The 21,619-nt window shown below is 35.9% G+C and overlaps 1 protein-coding gene and 1 long non-coding RNA gene across 6 annotated transcripts; one reads left to right on the forward strand and one right to left on the reverse strand.

Annotated features, from left to right (window-relative positions):
• Window positions 1-9,810: 9,810 nt before the first annotated feature.
• Window positions 9,811-11,707, reverse strand: LOC107622819 (uncharacterized). Its single transcript, XR_001616279.3, has 2 exons — window positions 10,755-11,707; window positions 9,811-10,205 (listed from the first exon to the last, which is right to left on the reverse strand). It is a non-coding gene; the product is annotated as an uncharacterized LOC107622819 (long non-coding RNA).
• LOC107622818 (uncharacterized) lies at window positions 11,462-20,947 on the forward strand. Of its 5 annotated transcripts, XM_088484145.1 has the most exons (14): window positions 11,462-11,651; window positions 11,825-11,963; window positions 13,221-13,346; window positions 13,560-13,647; window positions 13,896-14,189; window positions 14,499-14,657; window positions 14,988-15,128; window positions 15,297-15,353; window positions 15,757-15,895; window positions 17,621-17,725; window positions 17,843-18,039; window positions 18,234-18,275; window positions 18,381-18,498; window positions 18,610-19,037. In XM_088484145.1, exons 3-14 carry the CDS (start codon window positions 13,237-13,239, stop codon window positions 18,630-18,632), a joined length of 1,473 nt encoding a protein of 490 aa, XP_088340271.1. In that variant the 5' UTR covers window positions 11,462-11,651; window positions 11,825-11,963; window positions 13,221-13,236; the 3' UTR covers window positions 18,633-19,037. The 5 variants fall into 5 exon arrangements, with proteins under 5 accessions (XP_088340271.1, XP_088340264.1, XP_016180343.1 ...); XM_088484138.1 differs by lacking the exons at window positions 11,462-11,651; window positions 18,610-19,037 and adding an exon at window positions 20,731-20,947 and having other exon boundaries at window positions 11,829-11,963; window positions 18,381-18,539; XM_016324857.3 differs by lacking the exon at window positions 11,462-11,651 and having other exon boundaries at window positions 11,829-11,963; window positions 18,381-18,764.
• Window positions 20,948-21,619: the final 672 nt, after the last annotated feature.

Consider the following 21,619-nt stretch of genomic DNA (forward strand, 5'->3'; position numbering starts at 1 on the left):
CTACGTTACTAACAGCGTTTCTGTTAACTTCAGCTAACTCTTGTTTATAATTGTGTTTAATAAAAGTGTTTTTGTGAATGTATCTAACAAAAATATTTTTTTATGACTGTGTCTAATAAAAGTATCTTTATATATATTTTTTGGATGTATCTCTTTATACTTGTATTTAAAATATAATAATTAATTATTATTAATAATAAATTGACAGATAATATATTATTACCTTATACTTTTTTTTTTAAATCTAAAATCTTCTTATAAACACGTACATTTATGGTGAGAGACTCACTCATCATGCATACACTAACCGAGTGTCCTTTAATTTGTGACCAATCCTACATATATCATGATCCTTGTAAAGGGTTACATGGTAGATGACAATAATGATTGAATGGATAAAGTTAAGGAATTGGCAGCTGTTTAATAATTCATTTTTCTAGAGTATAATATCTTGATTGATAAATGTATTTTTTTTTTTTTTGGTGACTGATTGATAAATGTATTGTAACGTACATATCAATATATATATCATTAATATCTAAATAGAAAATAGTAACGGTAAATGCTAATATATGTTCTAAGTAAAATAAAAAGTGCTGCGCTCTTTTATAACATAATTTATAAATAGAGTTACTAATAAAGTAGTAGGCTATATATTTTATTTTATTTTTTTAAATATGTTTAACTCATTTAATTATTTTTAAAAATATGATTAATTTGATTAACAAGTTGTGATATTATCAATGATTCCTATCAAGCATAGTAAAATGAAAAATTATAATGTATCTAATAAATAAATTAAAGAATGCAACCTTCTTTAAAGGATAAACCAAAAATAATTTACTCAATGAAAAGTTCACATATATATATATATATATATATATATATATATATATATATATATATATATATATATATATATTAAAAATATAGTAATTATGTTTTATTTTTATTTATCTTTTTTTTAACAAATTTATAATTATGATTGATACAATTATAATATGAAAATTTCTTTGATGAATAGTATAATTGAATAAAAAATGAAGATTTTTACTAAATTAAAAAAAAAAAACATGTACATTACACGTGACATTTTTATAAGTTTTTTCTTTCCTAAAAAAATAATCTTCATTCTTCTTTAAATTCTTACTGTTAACTACAGTATTACCTTTAAGAATTGATTTCATAATCTCATAGATCAAGATCAGGGTTATTTTTATTTATTTATTCATTGATATGTATTAAGAGCCAAACAAGATCACTAAAAGGAGCAAACGGAATGCATCAAGGTAATCGAGAAGTGACATGCATCCTATATATGGCCATGAATAAATAAATAAATAAATAAGGAGCACTAGACCGGCGGCAGTGTAATGTACTCGTTACTCGTTAGGCTGTAAAGATAAATAATATTAGATCAGATTGCAATTTCTTTCCAACCCAAAAAGACATACTTTGTAATCAAATACTCTAAAGCATGAAAAATTATTAGCAATTGGCTGCTATAGTATAACTTGCAGCATTAAGAAAAGATTTCACATTAACTAATCTGTTACTAATTCCTTTACTTAAGTGCGTGGTAGGGTTCAATCTCCCTCTCTTGTGCATGGAAAGTATTTTATAGTCACCTTTGTAATTTTTAATTAGATTAGAGAATAAGATTATTAATCAATACTATTATTTCGAGTGTTAGTTAAAATGTTGATTTGGGCCTGAACGTAAGGTCTAAGTCCCTTGCGATGGCAGCGGCCGATCTCTTTGGTGTCGAGGTGCCGCCTGTCCGAGTTTTTCGTGAGGAGGTGGAGAGTGGTACCTGCAAGAGACTCTGATACTTAAGTTAGTATGAACTTTAGGCAGATTTTTAGTAGAGTAGAACGTGAATTATACCTGGGGTTTCTGTGTATTTATAGTAGAGTAGATCACCACTTTTGTTGTAGTAGTTCTATCTTTTTTGATAGATAAGCGTTCCCTTTATCTTGGGAGTTTGTTGAGATCTACCTTCTAGATGAAGTAGAGTTAGTTAGAGAGATTTAAGGATGCAGTCACTTGTTAGGTCAAGTAGAGCTGGACCTCTATGTCATTGTCCGACCTCTTCAAAGAGGTCGGGCTTATCATGAAGTCTACCTTTATTGATGGGCCTTTTGCGCTATTGGGCCTGGTTTTTATCTGTTGAGCCAGGGTATGAACAGTGCCCCTACTTGAGTCCATTCCTTTTATAGGTCGGGCTCAAGCATTTTGCGACTTCTGCTGTGGACGTCGGGCTTTAACCTTGTCGGTATATCCTTGACGTCTTTTGAATTTTTGAATGTTGGTGGAGTTTTAATGACTGTCGAATACTGCGCGGCATCCTGGGAATTCGCGCACGCTTAAAGAGGAGTGATAGAGCCGTTTCTGATTTATTGTCCCTTTAAAAGGGGGATTCTCGGCTCTTCTTCTCCTTTTGCATTTCTGAAAGGCTATTTTTCTTCCTACTTCTCCAAAGTGCTCCTCTATGTCATTTCGTCCATTTTTGTTTCTTCGAGATTTCTCAATATCAGTGTTTAAAGAGTTACTTGCTTTTGCCGGCATGAAGGGGATCGTTTGTGTTATGCTGCTTTTAGATGTGCTTTCCCCTTTTTTTTACAACCTTCTTCAAGGTTGGTTCTCATTTTCTCTTTCCTTCAAACTCTCCTTTCTGATCATGTGAGACTTGCTTGCTGTTTTGCCTTTGCTGTCTTTGCCCCTTTCTTTTGTTTGTTTTGGTGAAAGTTTATTTTGATGCGGAGCATTTTGAGAAGAGAAAACGTTTGTTACCAAAAAGATTTAAAAGACTCTCTTATTTTTTTTTTTGAAAAAATCTTTGTTTGTGTTATCATAGCTGTTATCTTTTGTGCACTGTACTGCCCCTAATGGTGCCTCTTCTACGTGATGTTGGAGAGGTGCCATTTGGTTGTTCTATAAAATATCTGGGAAGAACACTCTTTTATTGCTTTGTTTTATTTGCCCGACTTGTTTGGGATGTCCGACTTCTGGTAGTAATAGTCTTCTTTATTTGGTATTTGTAGGTATAGCCTGTATGTCTCGCCGTGTTATTACGAATATGTCAACCAAAGCCCCTCCTAGTTTTCTGGTTTGGGTAGAAAGTACCGTTCTTTTCTGTGTCCCTGTGACCGATAGGGAGTATTGTGATGAATTCCATAGGCATCATAGTATCTGTGAGAATAGGAAAGTCGAGAGAATGTATGTATTAGAGCCATTTGACCCCGAGGAGAGAGTGTGTTTTCCTCCTTTAGTAGATTCAGAACGGCCTTTCTTTTACGCTTATGACTGCTTCTTCACTAAGTTAGGCGTCCGACTTTCTTTTACTCCTTTTGAGATGGAGGTTCTTAGGTCGTGTAATCTTACCCCTACCTAACTACATCTGAATTCCTAGGCCTTTATGAAGATGTACGAGCTGCTGTGTAGGGATTTAAATGTCGAACCCTCTCTAAATGTTTTCTTTTATCTTTTTGTTGCAACAAAACCTTATAGTTCCTCGAAGAAGTTGGGATGGATATCCTTCCGAGTTGTACAAGGTCGGAAGGTTTTTTTCTATCTTTGACGATTCTTTTCACGATTTCAAAAATTACTTCTTTAAGGTCCGATCTACCAATGATTCCTGACCTTTCTTTCTTCTTGAGAGTCAAGAACCCCCTTTCCTCTGTACTGGCAAGACAACCTTATAATTCGTAAAGTCGACTTGTTTGAGTTAGATGACCTAGAGAGGGGTGTGGTAGATCTTTTGTTGAATACCTGGGGTCAGCCTCCCCATTTGGATACAAAAAGATTTTGGGAGATCCCAGCCATTTGAAATCAAAGCTTGGTAGCTCCCTTTTCCTTTTCTTGTCGAATTTCTTTTACTGACAGTTTTGCTGTTTCTAAATATATCCTTTTATTTTTTGTAGAAAATATGTCCCCAAAATCAGGTATGAAGTTTCTTCGAAACACCAAGAAGACTGTGGTAGCCCGGAGTCTTCAGCAACAGAAAGAGGTCGGGGCGGGTTCTTTGCAACAAGAGGTCGTAAAGCCTGTTCGATCTTCGCCTAGGAAGAGGTCGGGATCGGATCCTTCCGATCCGAAAGTTATCATCTCGACTCCCCTTTCCCGCCTTATCCCCTCAGAGTCCATCCTTCCATCTCCTTCTTCTACTGAACCTACCTCGAAGAAACAAAAAATTGATGAGGAGGAGAGCATCTATACCAAAAATTTTGATGCTTTAGCTTGGGGGGAAGAGAACCTTCTCCCTCATCATCGTGTGAGCATGGATGATGTGGCAATTCAAAACCACCTGCAGACTCTGGCGCGATGAGGACTTCGCATTGTGGGGGGGGGGGAGGGTTTGTTCTCAGTTATTTAAGGAGATGAAGAGCTCTCCTATCCAGGCCACAAATGGGGCTTTGGTGGCTGCCCGAGCTGATGTGGAAAGGCTAAGTGAGACTAAGGCGGAATTGGATAAGGAGAGGGACACATTGAAGGCCGACTTGGAGAGAGCTCGGGAGAGGGCAAACAGGTCGGAAGCTGCTACTGCCTTGGCCGAGAAAAAGGCAAAAAAGTATCAAGAAAGTTATACTTAGGTCTTTGGGGAGAGGTTAGTTCTGGAGGAAGAGCTAGAAAAGTTGAAGGAGGAGTTAGCCGGGTTTCAGGAAACAGCTGCCTTGCGCATGGACGAGATGTTCGAAAACCTGGAAGCCCAAATTAAGGTCTTGGCTCCTGACCTTGATCTCTCCCTCCAGCACAGACAACATAGTGGTGGACGGGAAGATTGTCCTTGCACCTGAGTCGGATGATGAGGAGAAGCCTCCTCAGAATCCAAAGTCTGCGGGAGCTCAGGTCGGTCCGTCTTCCACCTCGAGACCTCAGACAGCTCCGACTTCCTCCTCGGGAGTGCCACCTGAAGACGTTGCTGTTGAGGCATCATCGGTTGTGGTATCGGTCATACCTGTCTCTGTGCTTCCTCCTTCTCCCAAAAAGGACGAAGCTACTGGCGAGAAACTTGATCTCCTTTTTTGGCAAGGAGCCCTGAGTTCCCTTGAAAATCTCTTTGGTAATTTTGGTATTTAGCCCGACCTGTGATAGGGGGCCCAACCCAACCAAAAAAACAGCACGTAAGTTTCATCAAGGGAGTGAACAACTAACTCTACTCTTCACGTCCGAAAAAAGAAAAATCTCTACTCTTCCATTTAAGACTCGTCCAAGAACAAAAAAGAAAGAGACTCGTCCAAACACAGTTTACTTCCCTAGGACTGGGCCAACAGGGTTCCTTTGGAATTGGGCGTTGCATTCTCATTGGTCGAGTCTTTGCTCGACAAAATAGGGCTTTATATTGGGTCAACAGGTTAAGAAGGAAACAACACTCCCTTTTGGTTTGAACTTTGAACAACACATCATTGCTACTCATCGCTAATCTGCTCGTTTCTTTTAGAGTAAAATGATAAATAAATTGCTAAATATTTATATTTCGATTCGAATAGAGTGATGTTAGATGGACAATTTTTTTAGAAATTAAGTTTAACTAAGTTAGTTCATTAATAATAAAAATTCTCAAAATAATATGCGTGTACACGTGTTTTATTAGCGTATAATTAGAGTGCACATTGTATTTTTTGTATTTTCTGCAACACATAATTTTTTGTTGGAGAGTACACAAATTTTGAAGCATAACATACAAATTTTCGAAGCACAACATACGAAATTTTACGCATAACACAAACTTGTCGATATAACACACAAATTTTTGCATATAACATACAAATTTTGGAAACATAGCATACAAATTTTCAAAGCATAGCACACAGAGACGGATCTAGAAATATTATTATGGGGGGACTAATAACATATATAATATTAAAGTAAGATTTATGCAAATAAATTATATAATGTAAGTTGCATTAAAGAACTATACTGATAGAGAATATATTTTAAAATAAAAAAATATGTGTATACTTTTTACTAACGAAATGATACATGTTGATTCTTCAAATCATAAAATTTATCGATAATAGAATTTGTGTCAAATCTTTCATCAATCTTCTTCTTGATGTAAATCAAAAGATAATTAACAAGAAATTCATCTTTCATTTTGTTTCTGAGTCTATTCTTCAGAATATTCATAGACTCATAGTTGAAAAGATCTCTCCATTGTAGCAATTGAAATAGGAAGAGTTGATATCAAGCGAATCAAATGATCAATCAAAGGATATGTTAAAGACTTTTCTGTCTTCGTTAACCCTTGACATAACTCAAAAATTGTGCACAAATTACTTAATTCAACATGATTAGAAACATCAAGTTTATAATATTGAGATTGCATTTTAATGTAAAATTTCTATTGGTCACTGAATTTATTTAGATAAAACCGTTCTACTAATTCACTTATTTTTAGATATTAGAAATTATGAATATTTGGGCTGGACTTTTATTTATACTATGAATCAAGATTTTTGTGCTGTGCACCAAAATTTATATGTTGCGTGTATTTTATTGGTATAGTATATAAATTTTTGCACATAGCACACAAAATTTGTATGTTGTGCATCAAAATTTATGTGCTTTAGTTTTCTGAGTATTTACAGGAGAAGAAGAAGATGAAGACGACAATAATGACGATAATAATAAAGAAGGATGAAGAGAAAAAGACAAAAAAAATTAAACAATAACAACAAAAATATAACAAGAAGAAGACAGAAGTGACGGTCACGACCAATGTTTTGAAAATTGGACCGGACCGTTTGGTCGGACCAATTCAACCACAAACCGATAACATTAGTGATCCGGTCAGACATGTAAAATCGTCGTTTAGAAAACCGATAAAAAACCATTGAACCGGATAAAAACCGACAGGTTGGACCGGACCGAGACCCGCCCGGTTTACACAAAAAACGGAAGCCCCTTCGTTTCTTTCTCCCTTTCCCCCCTTTCTTTCTTTCTTTCATTCAGAAAGAAATCAAATCACACAACCCCAGCCAAAAAACCCTAGCACTGAAAGCCTACACCACCGCCGCAAGGAGTGGCATACTGCCGAGTCCGTCGCACTCAAAGTTTTCCATCCGTCCGTCTATCTAGCTTCCCTCGTGATCCAAGTCCCCTGTTCGCTGTCACCGATCGCGGCTGCTTCCTCGAGCTCGGCGTCCGGCGTATTTGTCTGCTCAGCCGCGCTTCCGTCGCCGTTTGTTTGCCGTTCACGTTCGCGTCTTCGTTCAGCTGTCGTCTTCGTTCGCGTTCTTCGCCGTTCACGTTCGCTCGGCGTTCACTGTTCGCGTTCACTCGTCGTTCCCCGTTCGAGTTCGGATTCGTGTTCGTCTGGAAGCCACGTTGCTCTGCTTCAAACACTGCGACCAACCTGCGCGCTCCATCTAGCCGTGGAACTGCTCTCTTTTGTCGCCGCCGTCAGTTCCCTAAACCCGCCACCAGACAATACACTCGCACAACACCAATACTCTTCTTCAAACTCTGCAACTTCTGATTTCTATTACAATAAGTAACTATTTGATTTGGTAGTGGTTTGGATTATTTCATAGACTGAATTAAAGTTACAATAGTTATGTTCTCTTCTCTATCACATTGATATTAAGCTTTGAATTCTCTTATTTTTGTTTTAATTTTACCGCACTCAACATGTTTGATGAAATGTTTTAACCGTATTTCTGGTTGGTTTTATAATTTCTAGCTTTTAGAAACTTAGTAAGTTGATTGCATGTGAAATTAGAATAATTGGATCTTAGTAATTAGGAAATTTTAGCTGCACAAATAGCATCTTTGCAGAAAACGTATTAGCATGATGATTCCACTTCCATTAGTGTTCTTCTGGTGAATTTTAACTGTTATTGTGAATTTGTTAATTTGCTAATTGTTCTTGGATTGTTGTTCTGTTGTTCTTCTGTTACTTCTAATTTTTTTGTTTTTGTTGTGATTTTCTGTTCTTGATTTAAGCTGTGATTGAAGGTTCTTTGGTTTTGGTATTCTTCACTTTCTTGTAAGCTTAGCTTTTAATTCTTGCATACACGGATCAAATCATTGTTTTCAGCAATGGTGATTTTTAGATTTTTTTTTGGGTTGCTTTGTTTTAAATGTTCCTATTGTTGTTGTGTTTTTGCTGAGATTTAAATGTTCTTTTGATTTTTTTTTTCCGAATGCCCAGTCAGTACTTGGTTGATTGGTTTTGCTCACTAAATGTATTTGATGATAAATTTTAAATTGATAACTCTATTACTGCTTTACTGTCTGTTTCTGTAGTTAAATTTTATTAAAGTTTCTTGAATTTGCACTGCCTATGTTATTGATTCACTGTTCCTTCATTGCTTTTTTTTTTGTTGTTAATCATTGTGATGAGCTTTGTTAAAATTGGGTTGAAAACTACTAATCTTTCTTCATTTTTCACTGTTCTAACTTCTGTTCTTATTAAAAGATTTGCAATTGGTGATCTTTTGATTTTATTATATGCTTCATGTTTTCATTGTTCTGTTCTTATGAAGAAAAAATTTGCAATTAGTGATTGTTTTGTTATATAAACAAAATTCTGTTTTCATTGTTTGGTTGCACTGTCCCTGTTCTTGATCTCGGCGGACTTGCTATCCCTCCTCCGTGTTGGATTCTTTTTGTTTCAGGCTTTATTGTGTTTTTGTTTCAGCCTCTGTTGTGTTGTGTGTTTGTTTTGGGCTCTGTTGTATGTTTATTGTGCAACACTCATTTTTTGTTTTATTTTTTGACTTAGCTACATTAAGACAGAATCCTTTATCTTTAACTTGTGCATTGTAATTCAATCTAGCTATTTTTAATGGAAGTATAATTATGTTAATTGTCAACAAATTTGCAGCAAGTTATTGCATATTTTGATGATTAATTAATTACATTTAGTTGGTGATATTTTACGTACGGTTTTAAATTTGAAAATATTTAAGATGTTTATAATTTATTTATTATTTTATTATAATGGTTTTTCTGGTTAAATTACGGTTAGACCGATTGGATCAATAAACCAATGAATCCGTGACTAAAACGGTTTGATAATCGGTCCGGTTTTCAAAATCTTGGTAATGACAATGATGATGGCGATGGCAGTAGCGATGATGGCGATGGCAGTAGCGATGATGACGTTAAAGTAGAAAAAAGAAGAAGATGGTGGTGGCGGCAACGACGACGGTGGGGGTAGTAGTAACGCCGACATTGAAGAAGGAAGAAGGAACGTAAGAGGAGGAGGAAGAGAAGGAAGATGGACGATCGTTAAAGTAGAGAGAGAAAGAGAGGTGTGGAAGTGGTTTTTATTTTTAATAATTTGATTAAATTTGATTACTCAAAAGACCTGAATACTTAGTATTTCTGTTTTAAATATATTAATTTTTTAAAAAAATCAATAAATTTTTTTATGAAGTATTTGTTATGGTGGTAAAAGGTTATAACTAATTTTTTTAGATATTGACTAAATTTTAGGATAATACTCGGTTATTAGATTTTTGTTTTTTAAAATTTTGGAGCTGAACAATACATCTTTTGTGTATTGACAGTACGTCTACACGGTTATCGTGAATATCAAGGTTTTGAAAATCGGACCGCTCATCGAACCGTCTTAGTTACTGGTTCACTGATTTATCGGTTCAACCGGTTCAACCGTGGTCTAACCGAAAAAACCGTTTAATAATAAAATAATAAATAAATTATAAATAAACGCCTAACACATACTTGTAGTGTAATACAAACTTAGTCATTCCATAAGAAAATCACCACCATCTATAACAAAATGCAATTCCAATCATTGAATACTATTCAATAGGTCAACACTATTCAAACAAAATGCAATTTTGTTCAAACAAAATGCAATTCTAATCATTTAATAAGTTAATACTGTACAATCTTACAACTGAGTAGCAAGACCTCTTCTACAATTAAGTTCAACCTAATCACCGAATCAAACCTTCTCAAAACATAACAATTATCAAAATTTATCACAATCTAAACTCAAGCTCAACCTAATTACTGAACCAAACCTTCTCAAAATATAACAGTTATCAAAATTTATCACAACTAAACTCATCTAACAAACAGCTCAAAACTCCAGGCCATCAACAAACACTAACTAACATAGGCAACAAAGATCAATGGATTTAAGGTGAATCAAAGAGCTTCATCTAATATGTCTTCTCCATGAATCCTAAGATGTGAAGCTTCATATAAGCTTAAGAGTCCCTCAACATCTGTGGCAAATTTTTCATTGAAATTAATAAATCATTCACAAAATTAAAAACAGCAGCAGCACCGCCAAAGAATTAATAGCAGCACAGAATTAATACTACCAACAGCATTCAGCAACAAAAATTATCATTCAGCAACAAACAACATTTGATTTGATTTCTATTTTACCATTAAGCAACAAACATAACAAAACAGTAACAGCTAATCCCTAACAATTTATAAGTAACAGTAACAATTTATCCCTAACAAAACAGTAACAGCTTATCAGTAGCAATTTATCATCAATCAATAAGCCAGTAACAGAGTTAATCAATCAAGAGCAGGCCAGAACAAGCCAGAGTAGTGAGCAAAGCCAATCAACTAAGAACAAGCACAAAGTAAAAAAAGAAAACAGCAACGCATCACTTAATCAATAATCATCAAGCAATGAAAACAAAAGCACTAGAAACGACTATCACTGACCATCGATGAACAAGCACGAAGAGGGTTTGATTTCTGAACAGACAATAAAAAAAAACACAAAGAACAAGCCACTAGCAGTGAGTATTGACCTTCGACGGACGACGAAGAGCTGTTGAGCGCGCGGACGACGGCGACCAGGCGATTCGTGAGAGCGAACAGGGGATGGAGAGCGAACAGGGGTTGGTGAGATCGAAGTAGCGAACGCCGATAGCACGAAGACGGAAGTTCTTGAGTGCAACGGAGGCGGCAGCAGCAGTTTCCCACTCCGACAGACGGCGACAAGATTGGTGGAGGCTAGGGTTTCTTTCTTTGGTGGAGCTAGGGCATTTGCTGAAGGGAAGAGTTGGAGAAAGGAATGGGGCTGGGGGAGAAACGCGTGCAACCTTTTCATTCAACGAAAGAAGGAAACGGCGTCGTTTCTTATAAACCGGCCGGGTTCCGATCCGGTCTGACCGACCGGTTCTTGGCCGGTTCAGCGGTTCGTATCCGGTTTTTAAAATAGCGGTTTTTGTTAGTAAACCGAACCGTTTAAGCTGTCGGTTCACGGTCGGACCGGTTCGACCGGCCGGTCCGGTCCGGTTTTCAGAACATTGGTGAATATAGAGATTTTGAAAAATACCATAAAATCGAATAACTAATATTATACCAAAGTTTAGTCAATATGTAACAAAATGTATGAAAAAATATTCTCTAAATGCTAAAAAAATTTAAATAATTAATTTTAAGTTTAGAAGTATAAAAATTATAAAATTTTAAATATTTAAAATTTATTATAAAAGGCAGTGTTTTAAAAATCGAGTCGGTTTGATCGGCCGGTTTTTAGCGGTTTTCAGAGTTTAATTAAAAAAAAAAACCCTCAGAATACCTACCCCCTCCATCTCTCCCACAACCGAAAATAGTGAATACCCCTCTCTCTCACTCCAGCGCCGCCAGCGACCCCTCTGCTCGGAGCTGCTGTTGGCGTCGCCGTCGTCAAGCCCGCTTCTGTCCTCGTCGTCGTCGGCCGCCCTGAACTCGTGTCTCTGTCCTCGTCGTTGAGCCCGTCTCCGGCTTCGATCCCTCTCACGGCGAAGTGCGAACGTCCCTCTCTGCCGCCGTGGAATCTTCTCCTCGCCGTCGCAAACCGTTGCTCTTCGGCCCCGTTTTCGTCGGTCGCGAGCGGTTGCTCGATCCTCTTCAAGCGCGTCCTCTCTCCGTGAATCTCTGCCCGAAGCCTCGCCGTCGCGAACTGATCCTCTTCCGAGCTCACTCTCTGTCCAAGCTCACTCTGTCACAGCCGTTCCTCCCTCGTGTCTCCAGTAAGCCACTGCTTCTTCAGTTTCAATTTCTAAGATTCTGAGTTGAGTTTGTGTACTAGAGTCTGAGTTGAGTTGCGTTCTGAGTTGGAGTTGTTGATGTGATTCTGAATTCAGTTTGGATGCTGAGTTTGGATTCTTTGCTTAGTTTTCCTGTTCTTAGATTTTCTGGGTTTAGATGCCGAGTTTTTTGTTTTCGTATTTTGAGTTTTCGTTGTTGAATACTTGATTAGAAGAAGTCTGTGTTGAAATTTTTTGTGATTCTGAATTCGTTGCTGATGGGTTGAACTTTTGTGTATGTTTTTTTGTGTGTATTGATTTTCAGTAATTCTGTTCTCAATTCTAAGTGCATGTTTGGGCGCTATTATTTTGTTAAAAAAAGATCTTTTTTCAATGAAAAAAGATCTTTTTTTATTTTTTAACGTATTTGGCAAATTTCTAGTAGTAAAAGTAAAAGCACTAGTAAAATCAAAAAAAGATCTTTTTTGAGAAGCTGTAATTTACATCTTTTTTTAAAAGATCTTTTTTTCTTAAAAAAAAGATGTTTTTCGTGTAATAAATGAACAAAAAAGTACTTTTATATTGTGATACCCAAACATAATTGATAGATAAAAAGACCTTTTTACATGAAATATCCAAACATAAAATTACTTTTACTTCTCTATAAGATCTTTTAAAAAAAGATAACTCGAAAAAAGATCTTTTTTCAAAAGCTCACCCAAACAAGCCCTAAGTCTTTGAATTCATTTCCTTGTTTCTTATATCACAAGAATTCCTCTCTTCTTTCTTCTCATCACGATTCTGTTCTGATTCTCTTGGGTTGAACTTTTTTCGTTCTTCTGCTTCTGCCTGTGTTTGTTTTCAAATCTTTTTTCTACTGTTGGGAATTTGTCAATATGGGATCATCCGGTCTACTGGTATAACCGGTTCTGAACCATTATAAACCGGCTTAAAATTATTTGACTTTGGAATTTGGAATGCACAAGAAAAAGGTTTTGGTTTGGTTCAAAATTTGAAAAATAACAGGTCCGGTTTGTTCCAATTTTTTTTTCCGGTTTTGTTACAATAAATTGTGTGAACAATGGATTCTAAAATTGACCGATAAAATAAAAAAAAAACTTCACTCCATCCACATATTGATCATCCAATATGTCAATTATTCACATTGTTTAGTATTCTCATTGTCTCCCTGTGCTTTTCTTTTTTTTTTTTTTCACGTAGAAGGAGGTTTGTTTATTCAGTGGGTGGTGGGTTTTGCAGAGTGCAATCAAAGAGAATGAAGAAGCCTATCGTAGCTTTGTTAATGGTAATATTCTTTTCTGCGTTCAACTGCTTCAACGCCGAAGAAGCTTTCGATGTTCGCAAGCATCTCTCCACTGTTTCCAGGTCTCTCTCTCAATTCCCAATCACAATTTCTAAATCGCTCTTTTATGTGTTGATATTTGAAAATGAAACATATTAGGGTATCTATTTTTGTTTGATTTTGATCAGCGTTTTGTATTTAAAGGCAATTCGCTTTACCAATTCGTTTTTGTTGCATATGTGTTGATCTTGTCAAATGAGATTGATTAAATTTTCTTGCTGAATTTTGTTTTCCAGGTATGGTGCTGTAAAAGAAATTGCAAACGGTAATTTTATACCTTCTAAAGTTCCTGAAGGATGTGTTCCAACTCACTTAAATCTTGTGGTAATTTTCTCAGCAATGTGAGAATAATGGTTTCATTTATCAATTATGATGAAGGATGTTGCATTTGAATATTGGTTTTATAATAGTAGTTCTTACATTTGTGTTCTTAGCTTTTTATGTTGTTTGCTTTAAAATCGTTCAACATTGTCGAGTAAAGGGTTAATCTTTATATGGAATGTCCAGCTTGTTGTGATTGAGGGTATTGAGCTAATGTACAGATGGATTAAAATGCTACTTTATGTACCCAGGCAAGGCATGGAACTCGTTCTCCTACAAAGAAAAGGATAAGAGAGTTAGATAATTTGTCGTTACGGTTGGAAGATCTTATAAAGGATGCCAGAAGGCGAAATTTGCATTTGGAAAGAGTTCCTTCCTGGCTAGATGGATGGAAATCTCCTTGGCAAGGAAGGCTCAAGGGTGGTGAGTTGATTAGCAAAGGAGAGGAAGAATTATATGATCTTGGACTCAAAATTAGAGAAAAGTTTCCAAGTTTGTTTGATGAAGAGTACCATCCAAACATATATACAATAAGGGCAACTCAGGTGAGTTTATCTTAACATTTTTGTCTGGGTAGAACTTGTCATTTTAAAAGTCTTGTTCATTCTATTAGTCTATGTACACCAGGAGTAGTTTTGGGGCTTTTAGGAAATGTGGGATCCGATGCTCAAAAGAGGAGAAGAGGGCCCCGCGCGGGGGGGGGGGGGGGGGTGGGGGAGGGGAGGGAAGTCCTATTTATGTTGTTTTGACTATTAGTTGTAGTAACACTGCAAGATGAACTAGATTATAAGACATAGAGATGTTTCTTTTTTTATTATAAAATATGCTTATGCATATTCTTCTCTGTATCATAGGTTCCTCGAGCCTCGGCCAGTGCGGTAGCATTTGGGATGGGGCTTTTTAGTGGAAATGGTAGCCTTGGACCTGGGAAACATCGAGCGTTTTCTGTTATAAGTGAAAGCCGTGCTAGCGACATCATGCTGAGATTTCATGATTGTTGTCATAACTACAAGGTATGATGCAGCCTTCAATTTTGATTGATTTTTCATGAGTACTTCTATTGCAAATCCTTACATGTTTATTAAACTTATGAAATCATAGGCTCATAGCCAGTATGATACATTTTAGTTTTGCCACATGGAATGGCTATTAAATTGAACATGAAGGTTTTGTATTTTGAAGGCCACCTGAGGTAAACAATTGGCAGCATACTTCATATTTTTAAATGTTCAAGCAAGTTGGACAACAAATTTCAAAATAGATGTTTGATGGTATCTATTGTGCTTTGTTATCCTTTTTGCCCAATAGTATGTTTGTATAACTTTTTTGAATTATGGGGCCAGCATTTCAGGGAGAAGCAGGAACCCGCTGTTAATAAACTTAAAGAACCTGTATTGAATGAAATCACATCTGCATTAATTGGGCGCTATGGACTGAATTTTACGAGGCAGGATATATCATCTCTTTGGTTTTTGTGTAAACAGGTAACATTTCTTCATTCTCTTCTGCTGTTGGTTTTCGCCATCTTTTTCTTTCTGAGTTTATATATAATCTTTGATGTTTTTATCAGAAGAAAAGGAAAATCTTATTGATGCTATAGAGTTTGATTCCCTTATTATTGTTCTATTACCTAATTTGTGTTTATCTGACAGGAAGCATCCTTATTAGACATTACCAATCAAGCATGTAGTCTTTTTGGCCCTTCTGAGGTACGTTTGTAGTGATGCTGTGAGTCTATTTTGTGACCTAATGATCTACTTTTTCTTTATTTGTATGTAAATTAGGATAGATTAGAACTAACGAACAAAAATGACACAAACAACAATGCACCAAAAGAGAAATCAAACTGAAGATAATAAAATGAAACTTTGATATCTTGATATGGTTTTTCCGCCTTTTATTGATCTCGAAATGAAACTACAGATTCCATTAAGGTGGTTTTGCTGTTAAACTGAAGTTTGAATGCCCAGAAAGTTGCTATTGTTGAATGGGCATGAAAAAATTAGCTTATTTTTCCTATTTCTACAACAACCATGTTAACATTTCGCTGCACCTTTTTCGTTGCTGTTTGGATGCCATGAATTCTTAAAATGCTCATTCTTGTGTAAATAGATTATGTTGCTGGAGTGGACAGATGACTTGGAGGCTTATATCCTTAAGGGTTATGGAAACTCGCTCAACTATAGAATGGGATTGCCATTACTTGAAGATGTTGTGCAGTCTATGGAACAAGCTATTCAAGCTGAAGAAGGTACTTCAGATACTGTAATGTTAAGTGTGTATTATATCTTCTTGTGCATGGCATATTCATTAAATGAAACTTTTGAGGCTATGAGATTTATGTATGGATGAGTCTCTTTAGGTAATCATATTTCATATATTAAAGATTTTTCAAAAATAGCTTTTGATGGTACCAGGGAATTTGAGAAAGGTTAATCAAGTCCTAGGAAATTTAAAAACTTTCCGTGCACTAAAAATTCTGCTAGAGTAGCTCAGTCAGAATTCAGAACAATTCTCCTAAATTTTGTACTCAAAATACAAGAACGTGAAAAATTGAAAAGCATTTGATTATTAGAGTAAACAGCAAGCTTTTATTGGGGTTAATATATAAAAAAGTAAATATAATGCACACATAGGATAGAGTGATGGAAGAGAGAAGCTTGCATGTGATGCGTATCCTGGTTCAGCCACCGGGGTAAAGCTTACATCTAGTCTCCACCGTCTTTGGGATGATGCGTTACAAAAGGTATACTACCTTACAATAGATGCCTCCCTTCATCACTAAGCTTTACTCACTTATGGTTACCTATGAGCATTCTTGGTCTTTCCTTCACCACTAGGTTTCACTCACCTTTGGCTCTACCTTTGGGCAATTTTACACAACTTGAGGACACTATTGTCTTTACCAAGCAACTCACTCAAGTCTTAACGCTAAGACACTATTGAATTTACAGTGGAAATAAGAATAATGATATAAGAAATGACGTTCTTTGAACAGTTCTTAGCGTATTGACATAATTTCTTGGTGGCTTCACTTGTACGTACGTGCATTGTGTATCATTGGTACATTGCAATGGTGGCTCAGATTTCTCTCTCGTTCATGTGTCTTGGCTTTACATAAATCGCCTTCAAATGCGGTCAGGGAGTGTTCAATTTTTGCACCCCTGGCTAGCTATGGCTTTGCTTTGGTTTTTCCTTTTGCTCAAAATAATTCCTCTTACCCGTTCCACTGTAATTGTTCTTGATCATGCATTCTTTCCATATGTATACCTTCTCTAGCTGTTATCCCCTTCTTCAATATGGACAACTAATGTTTCTTTGTAATTAATATAGTATGAAGAAATTACCTTCCTCTTCTTTACAATTTGGTCACCATAATGACAGTGATTCCCTTCCATTTCATTTATACCTTTGGGTACTCTTTTATCTTGATGTATATGTTGGTGCTTTTTGTTCAATATGAGATTATTCTGGTTCCTGATTAACACAAATGTTGGCCACTGAATGTCACATCTTCAATGAATAGATTATTTCTTTCTTGCTTCTTTGGTTACTTTAATTGCTCCAATTAATACTTTATGTGGTGTTTGACCATTGGACTTCAATATCTTCCATTTGCTTGCCTTTTGTTGATCACATATATCTTCTCTTTAAGAATTTATTTATCCTTAAAAGATTTAATATTTGTTTCCAATAAATCTTTAACTGTTGGTCTTTCGTTTAAATCTTCAGCTTCTTGCTCATAACCACATAAAGCATGTACCCATAACCCAATACTGTTGTATTTGGCGTACTCTTCTAGCATGTGGTCTTCTTAAATCTATTTCTCATCCCTTTGGTTGGAATTAGTTAATGGCAAATTATTATTTCTTTATAAATGCAATGGTGGCTTCTTTTGAAGATTGTTTGCTGAATATGTGAACTTGGAAGCATTTGTTTTCTGCACTCATTTACACTTAACTGATTACTTCTGTAGAAAGACGCCCTCCTGGAAGCTTTGAAAAGGCAAGACTTCGGTTTGCACATGCGGAAACTATAATTCCATTTTCGTGTCTGCTTGGTTTATTTCTTGATGGATCCGGTGAGGCTTTAATATCCGTTACAATTTGACATAAATAAATATGACTGAATTACTATATATATTTTTTAAGTGTGTTTTGGTGCAACTACTATTGTCTAATAGCTGTTGACAATGTAGAGTTTAAAAAAATTCAGAAGGAGCAACCTTTGCAGCTCCCTCCAAAGCCTCCACAGAAAAGAACCTGGAGGGGTAGCACTCTAGCCCCATTTGCAGGCAATAACATGCTGATATTGTATAGTTGTCCGGCTCAAGACAAATCTAAAAGCAAGCACTTTGTGCAAGTGCTGCACAATGAACACCCCATTCCAATGCCTGTAAGTTTATTCCGTTCATGTGAAGATTATGTAAATTAAAATGCTAGTCTTGATTTTTTCTAGCTGTTCTTATGTGAATATCTGACTGTGGTTCAGAAGTTCAAGTATCTTACTTTTGATAGCTTAAAATCCTTTTATGCTGTTATCCATCAGTAATGTGTTCTGTTTCTTCTTTCTAATGCTATTGTACACAGGGTTGTGATGGTTCTGATTTCTGTTCATTTGAGGTCTTCAAGGTATTAGCACAATCCCACTGTCTAATGTGTAAGAAGTTTGATATGCAATATTAGTTCGGAATAGTCAGTCTATGGATCTGATTTTCATGATCTTTCTGTTTGCAGGAAAAAATAGTTGCACCTCATCAGAAGCATGACTATGATACAGTCTGTAATCCGAAGCAGGAGCCATCCTCTGGCAGTATATATCAAATGTTTCAGTGGCTTTTCTCGCTCAGCAAAGGTGATAAACAGCCCAGAGATGAATTTTAGTTTGTTTGCTAGGTAAGAAGCCTCAATTCTTAACCCTTTTTTCTTTTTCTTCGTTGGCGATACCACTTCAACATATTTTCAGACTTGAGCATCGATCCGGTCTAAGCAAGAACCAATTTAGATAGATTTTGCTGCCACTGTGGGATTGCCTTTGCTATCTTAGGCTTGCTGCCTTATGCCAAGAATTGGAGTTGGATAGAAGTTGAGTTTAAAATGTCAGTTTTTCCCTTTTCTCCCAGTAGCAATGCTTCTATAGTTATCAGAGGCAGAATTGATGTGTCATTTCATGACTCTTGAACTCTAGTTTTCTTCTTATGGAATAGTTTGACACTAGACACAATGGTCTGCATTTTGTTTTTTATCTTTTTGTTTTTCTTTTAATAGCTAACCATAGGATAATCCCATACCCCTACTTTTATTCTTCTTTCTTGGTCATGGACAATAATCCTACTCTTTAAAGGAGCTAAAATTGGAAGTTTTGTATGGAAAATAAGAATTTTAAGTTTCCAATGCATTAGTAATTTTATTTTATCTTATTTTTTTGAAAGTCATGAGAAGGGAAGCTTTGGAATAATAGTTGAGTTTGTTTTCATGTAACTTCAAGGTCACGGGTTTATATTGTAAAATCAGTCACTAGTGTAATTATTAGATTAAGCTGGTTACATTATACCCTTTAGGTATGACCGTTCTTTGGATTCTGCATTAATGTTTGCATACTAGGTTGTCCCCTTTTTTTTTGAAATTTATAAAGAGAGTTGAATAACTCTTAAATTACATAGTTATCAAAATTGGAATGGACTGACCGGTTCGTCCGAGAAAACCATTGATAGGTTTGGATTATCCATTAGGCCAGATATGTAATTGACCCGTTCAACTTGGTCAAAATCAAGTAAAAATTGGTCGTTTTGCATTGAAGCGACTGTGAATTGGTCAACGAAATCGGTCATTGACCCGCTAGTTTACAGGTGCACTAGAGGATGCCTTGGTGGGAAATTTTGAAATAACTCCAAAATTTCAATGGGTGGATTTTTTTTTTTGGACATACACACTCACACACACATCTCCACCCACCCACACACACTAAATCCAGCTATTGCTGGGAGTGGGAATCAACCCTGTGGCTTTATATGAGGCAAACTGATTTGTCAATCACATACTGCCTCGGCCAATAATGGGTGGAGTTTGAACCAGGCCCTTGAGGCCTTGGTGTCGTATCTATTACTCACCACCTTGCCAAGCTAGTAAATTCCACTAAAATGGGCTTGCAAGGTGTATTAAACGGATATAGGCCAATCTTTTAGCAGTTTGCGAAATGTAACCTTATCTGATATGAGAGACATTTCTCAAGTTGTGAAAAGTAACTCGTTACATGTGTAGTTTCCCTGAGGTTTTCGTAGGGTGCGAAAAGCAATCTTTATTTTTTTTTGTCTTTTTCTGTATTTCGGAGATTGCGGAAAGTGGTATGCGTTTTGTCTACTACATGTGGCTGCTTTCTGGCTCTTCGAAAGGTGCATAAAGCAGACCAGCACATATCTTTACACATCACTCCAGTCACCTATTTTGGTGAATTACACCAATTAAAAAACCATTTAAAAAATAATTTCTAGTAAAATTATAGTTGTGATGTATTCTAGTTAAATTTTGAAGTAAATTATGCTTCTTGTTGAGGTGCGACATGAGAGAGCATGCAGTTGATTACGTTGATACGTAGTAGTCTCACTGTCGGTTGTTTCAACTTTTGGTGCTGTCAAGTGACACCAATCTGGTGAGGTGCTGAACGAATACTAAAAGCGGAGAGAAGATAGAGCACCTTTCCCCAAGTAACTAATGTAGCTGAGTTTAACCAAAATCACTCTCCTTTGTACCTCCGATGATCTTAACTGTAACATACAACATCATATAGTTCTGTACTATTCATTTGTGTCAGTCAAAGCAATTTTATTGCAATCTGCAACTTCAGCAGTCTAGGTTTAGATGATGACATTATATACGATGTTCCTGTGAATGTGGATCTTTGATGTTGACCAAGTTTCCAGTTGCACATCTGTTCTTTATTGAGCTTGTGTATTATCAAATTAACCTCTCAAATAGTATTCAAAGGACACAATTGAACAGCTCAGGGACATTCACACTCCATGGTGTGTGACTTAAAAAGTGGGCTGGCTATTGGGCCTCTAACTTGTAATGTCTTCCCAATTTGAAGGTGGGAGGATGTGTCGAGGTTTTGCTCCGTGGGACTGCATTCAGTCATTCACCAAACGCAAGTGGGGGTTTTGGTAACACTTTCGATGTTGTAACTTAGGCTGCGTTTGTTTACAAGCGACATTGAGACAGGAACATAGACACAAAATCGTGTTTGACAGATGAGATATGAACAGAGATATTATATTCAAAGATATTAAATTAATGTATTTTGTGTCCATCTTGAAAGGAATGATACTGAGATACTAATAAGAGATAATATTTATTTTTTATTTTTTATAATTATAATTTTTATTATTATATATTTTTTTCAAATTTTTGAATAAAAAAATAAGAATAAATTGAACATTCATAATTTGTTTTAGTTTATTACTAAACAAAATACAAGAATACTAATTTTTGTTGTCTCTGTCCTTTGTGTTTTGTTTTTAGTATTTTGTCTTGTCTTGTTCTCAGAACCAACTCAGAACCAAACACAGCCTTAGAGTTGGTGCTTTCTCCAAATTGATTTACTTCGAAGACTATCACATACTTCCACAAATCCTTCAATAATAGTCATTCAATAAAAGTATCAACTTTTTTCTTTTAACGGATGAATCCTTTGTATTATCTTTTTACATTAAAAACCCGTTTAAGGGGGATTATTGGTCAAGAGCCTAGTAGAACAATGACATTTTTTTGCCTTTCTACATTAAAAAACCTTCCAAAAGAAAGGTTTTGCAACTACAGCATAGGTTGGCGAAGGGAAAAAAAAATAGGAGCCATATATGTTGAATATATACTAATATTGGAACATGAGCTGCACAAATATTGGAACATTAGTGTTCCATGAAAGGACGGTGTTATACGTGAAAATGTGCTTATGAAATTAATCAAAAGCTTAATTGTAT

This window comes from Arachis ipaensis, chromosome B10, assembly GCF_059453495.1.
Source record: "Arachis ipaensis isolate K30076 ecotype BB chromosome B10, ASM5945349v1, whole genome shotgun sequence".
Taxonomy (NCBI): Eukaryota; Viridiplantae; Streptophyta; class Magnoliopsida; order Fabales; family Fabaceae; genus Arachis; species Arachis ipaensis.

What these genes read in the sequence shown, in the direction of transcription:
- LOC107622818 (XM_088484138.1), top strand. Translation starts at nt 13,237, where the DNA reads ATGAAGAAGCCTATCGTAGCTTTGTTAATGGTAATATTCTTTTCTGCG. An exon ending in CAACTCACTTAAATCTTGTG is followed by an intron (nt 13,648 to 13,895) that starts GTAATTTTCTCA and finishes TTATGTACCCAG; the next exon opens with GCAAGGCATGGAACTCGTTC. An exon ending in GTTCATTTGAGGTCTTCAAG is followed by an intron (nt 18,276 to 18,380) that starts GTATTAGCACAA and finishes TTCTGTTTGCAG; the next exon opens with GAAAAAATAGTTGCACCTCA.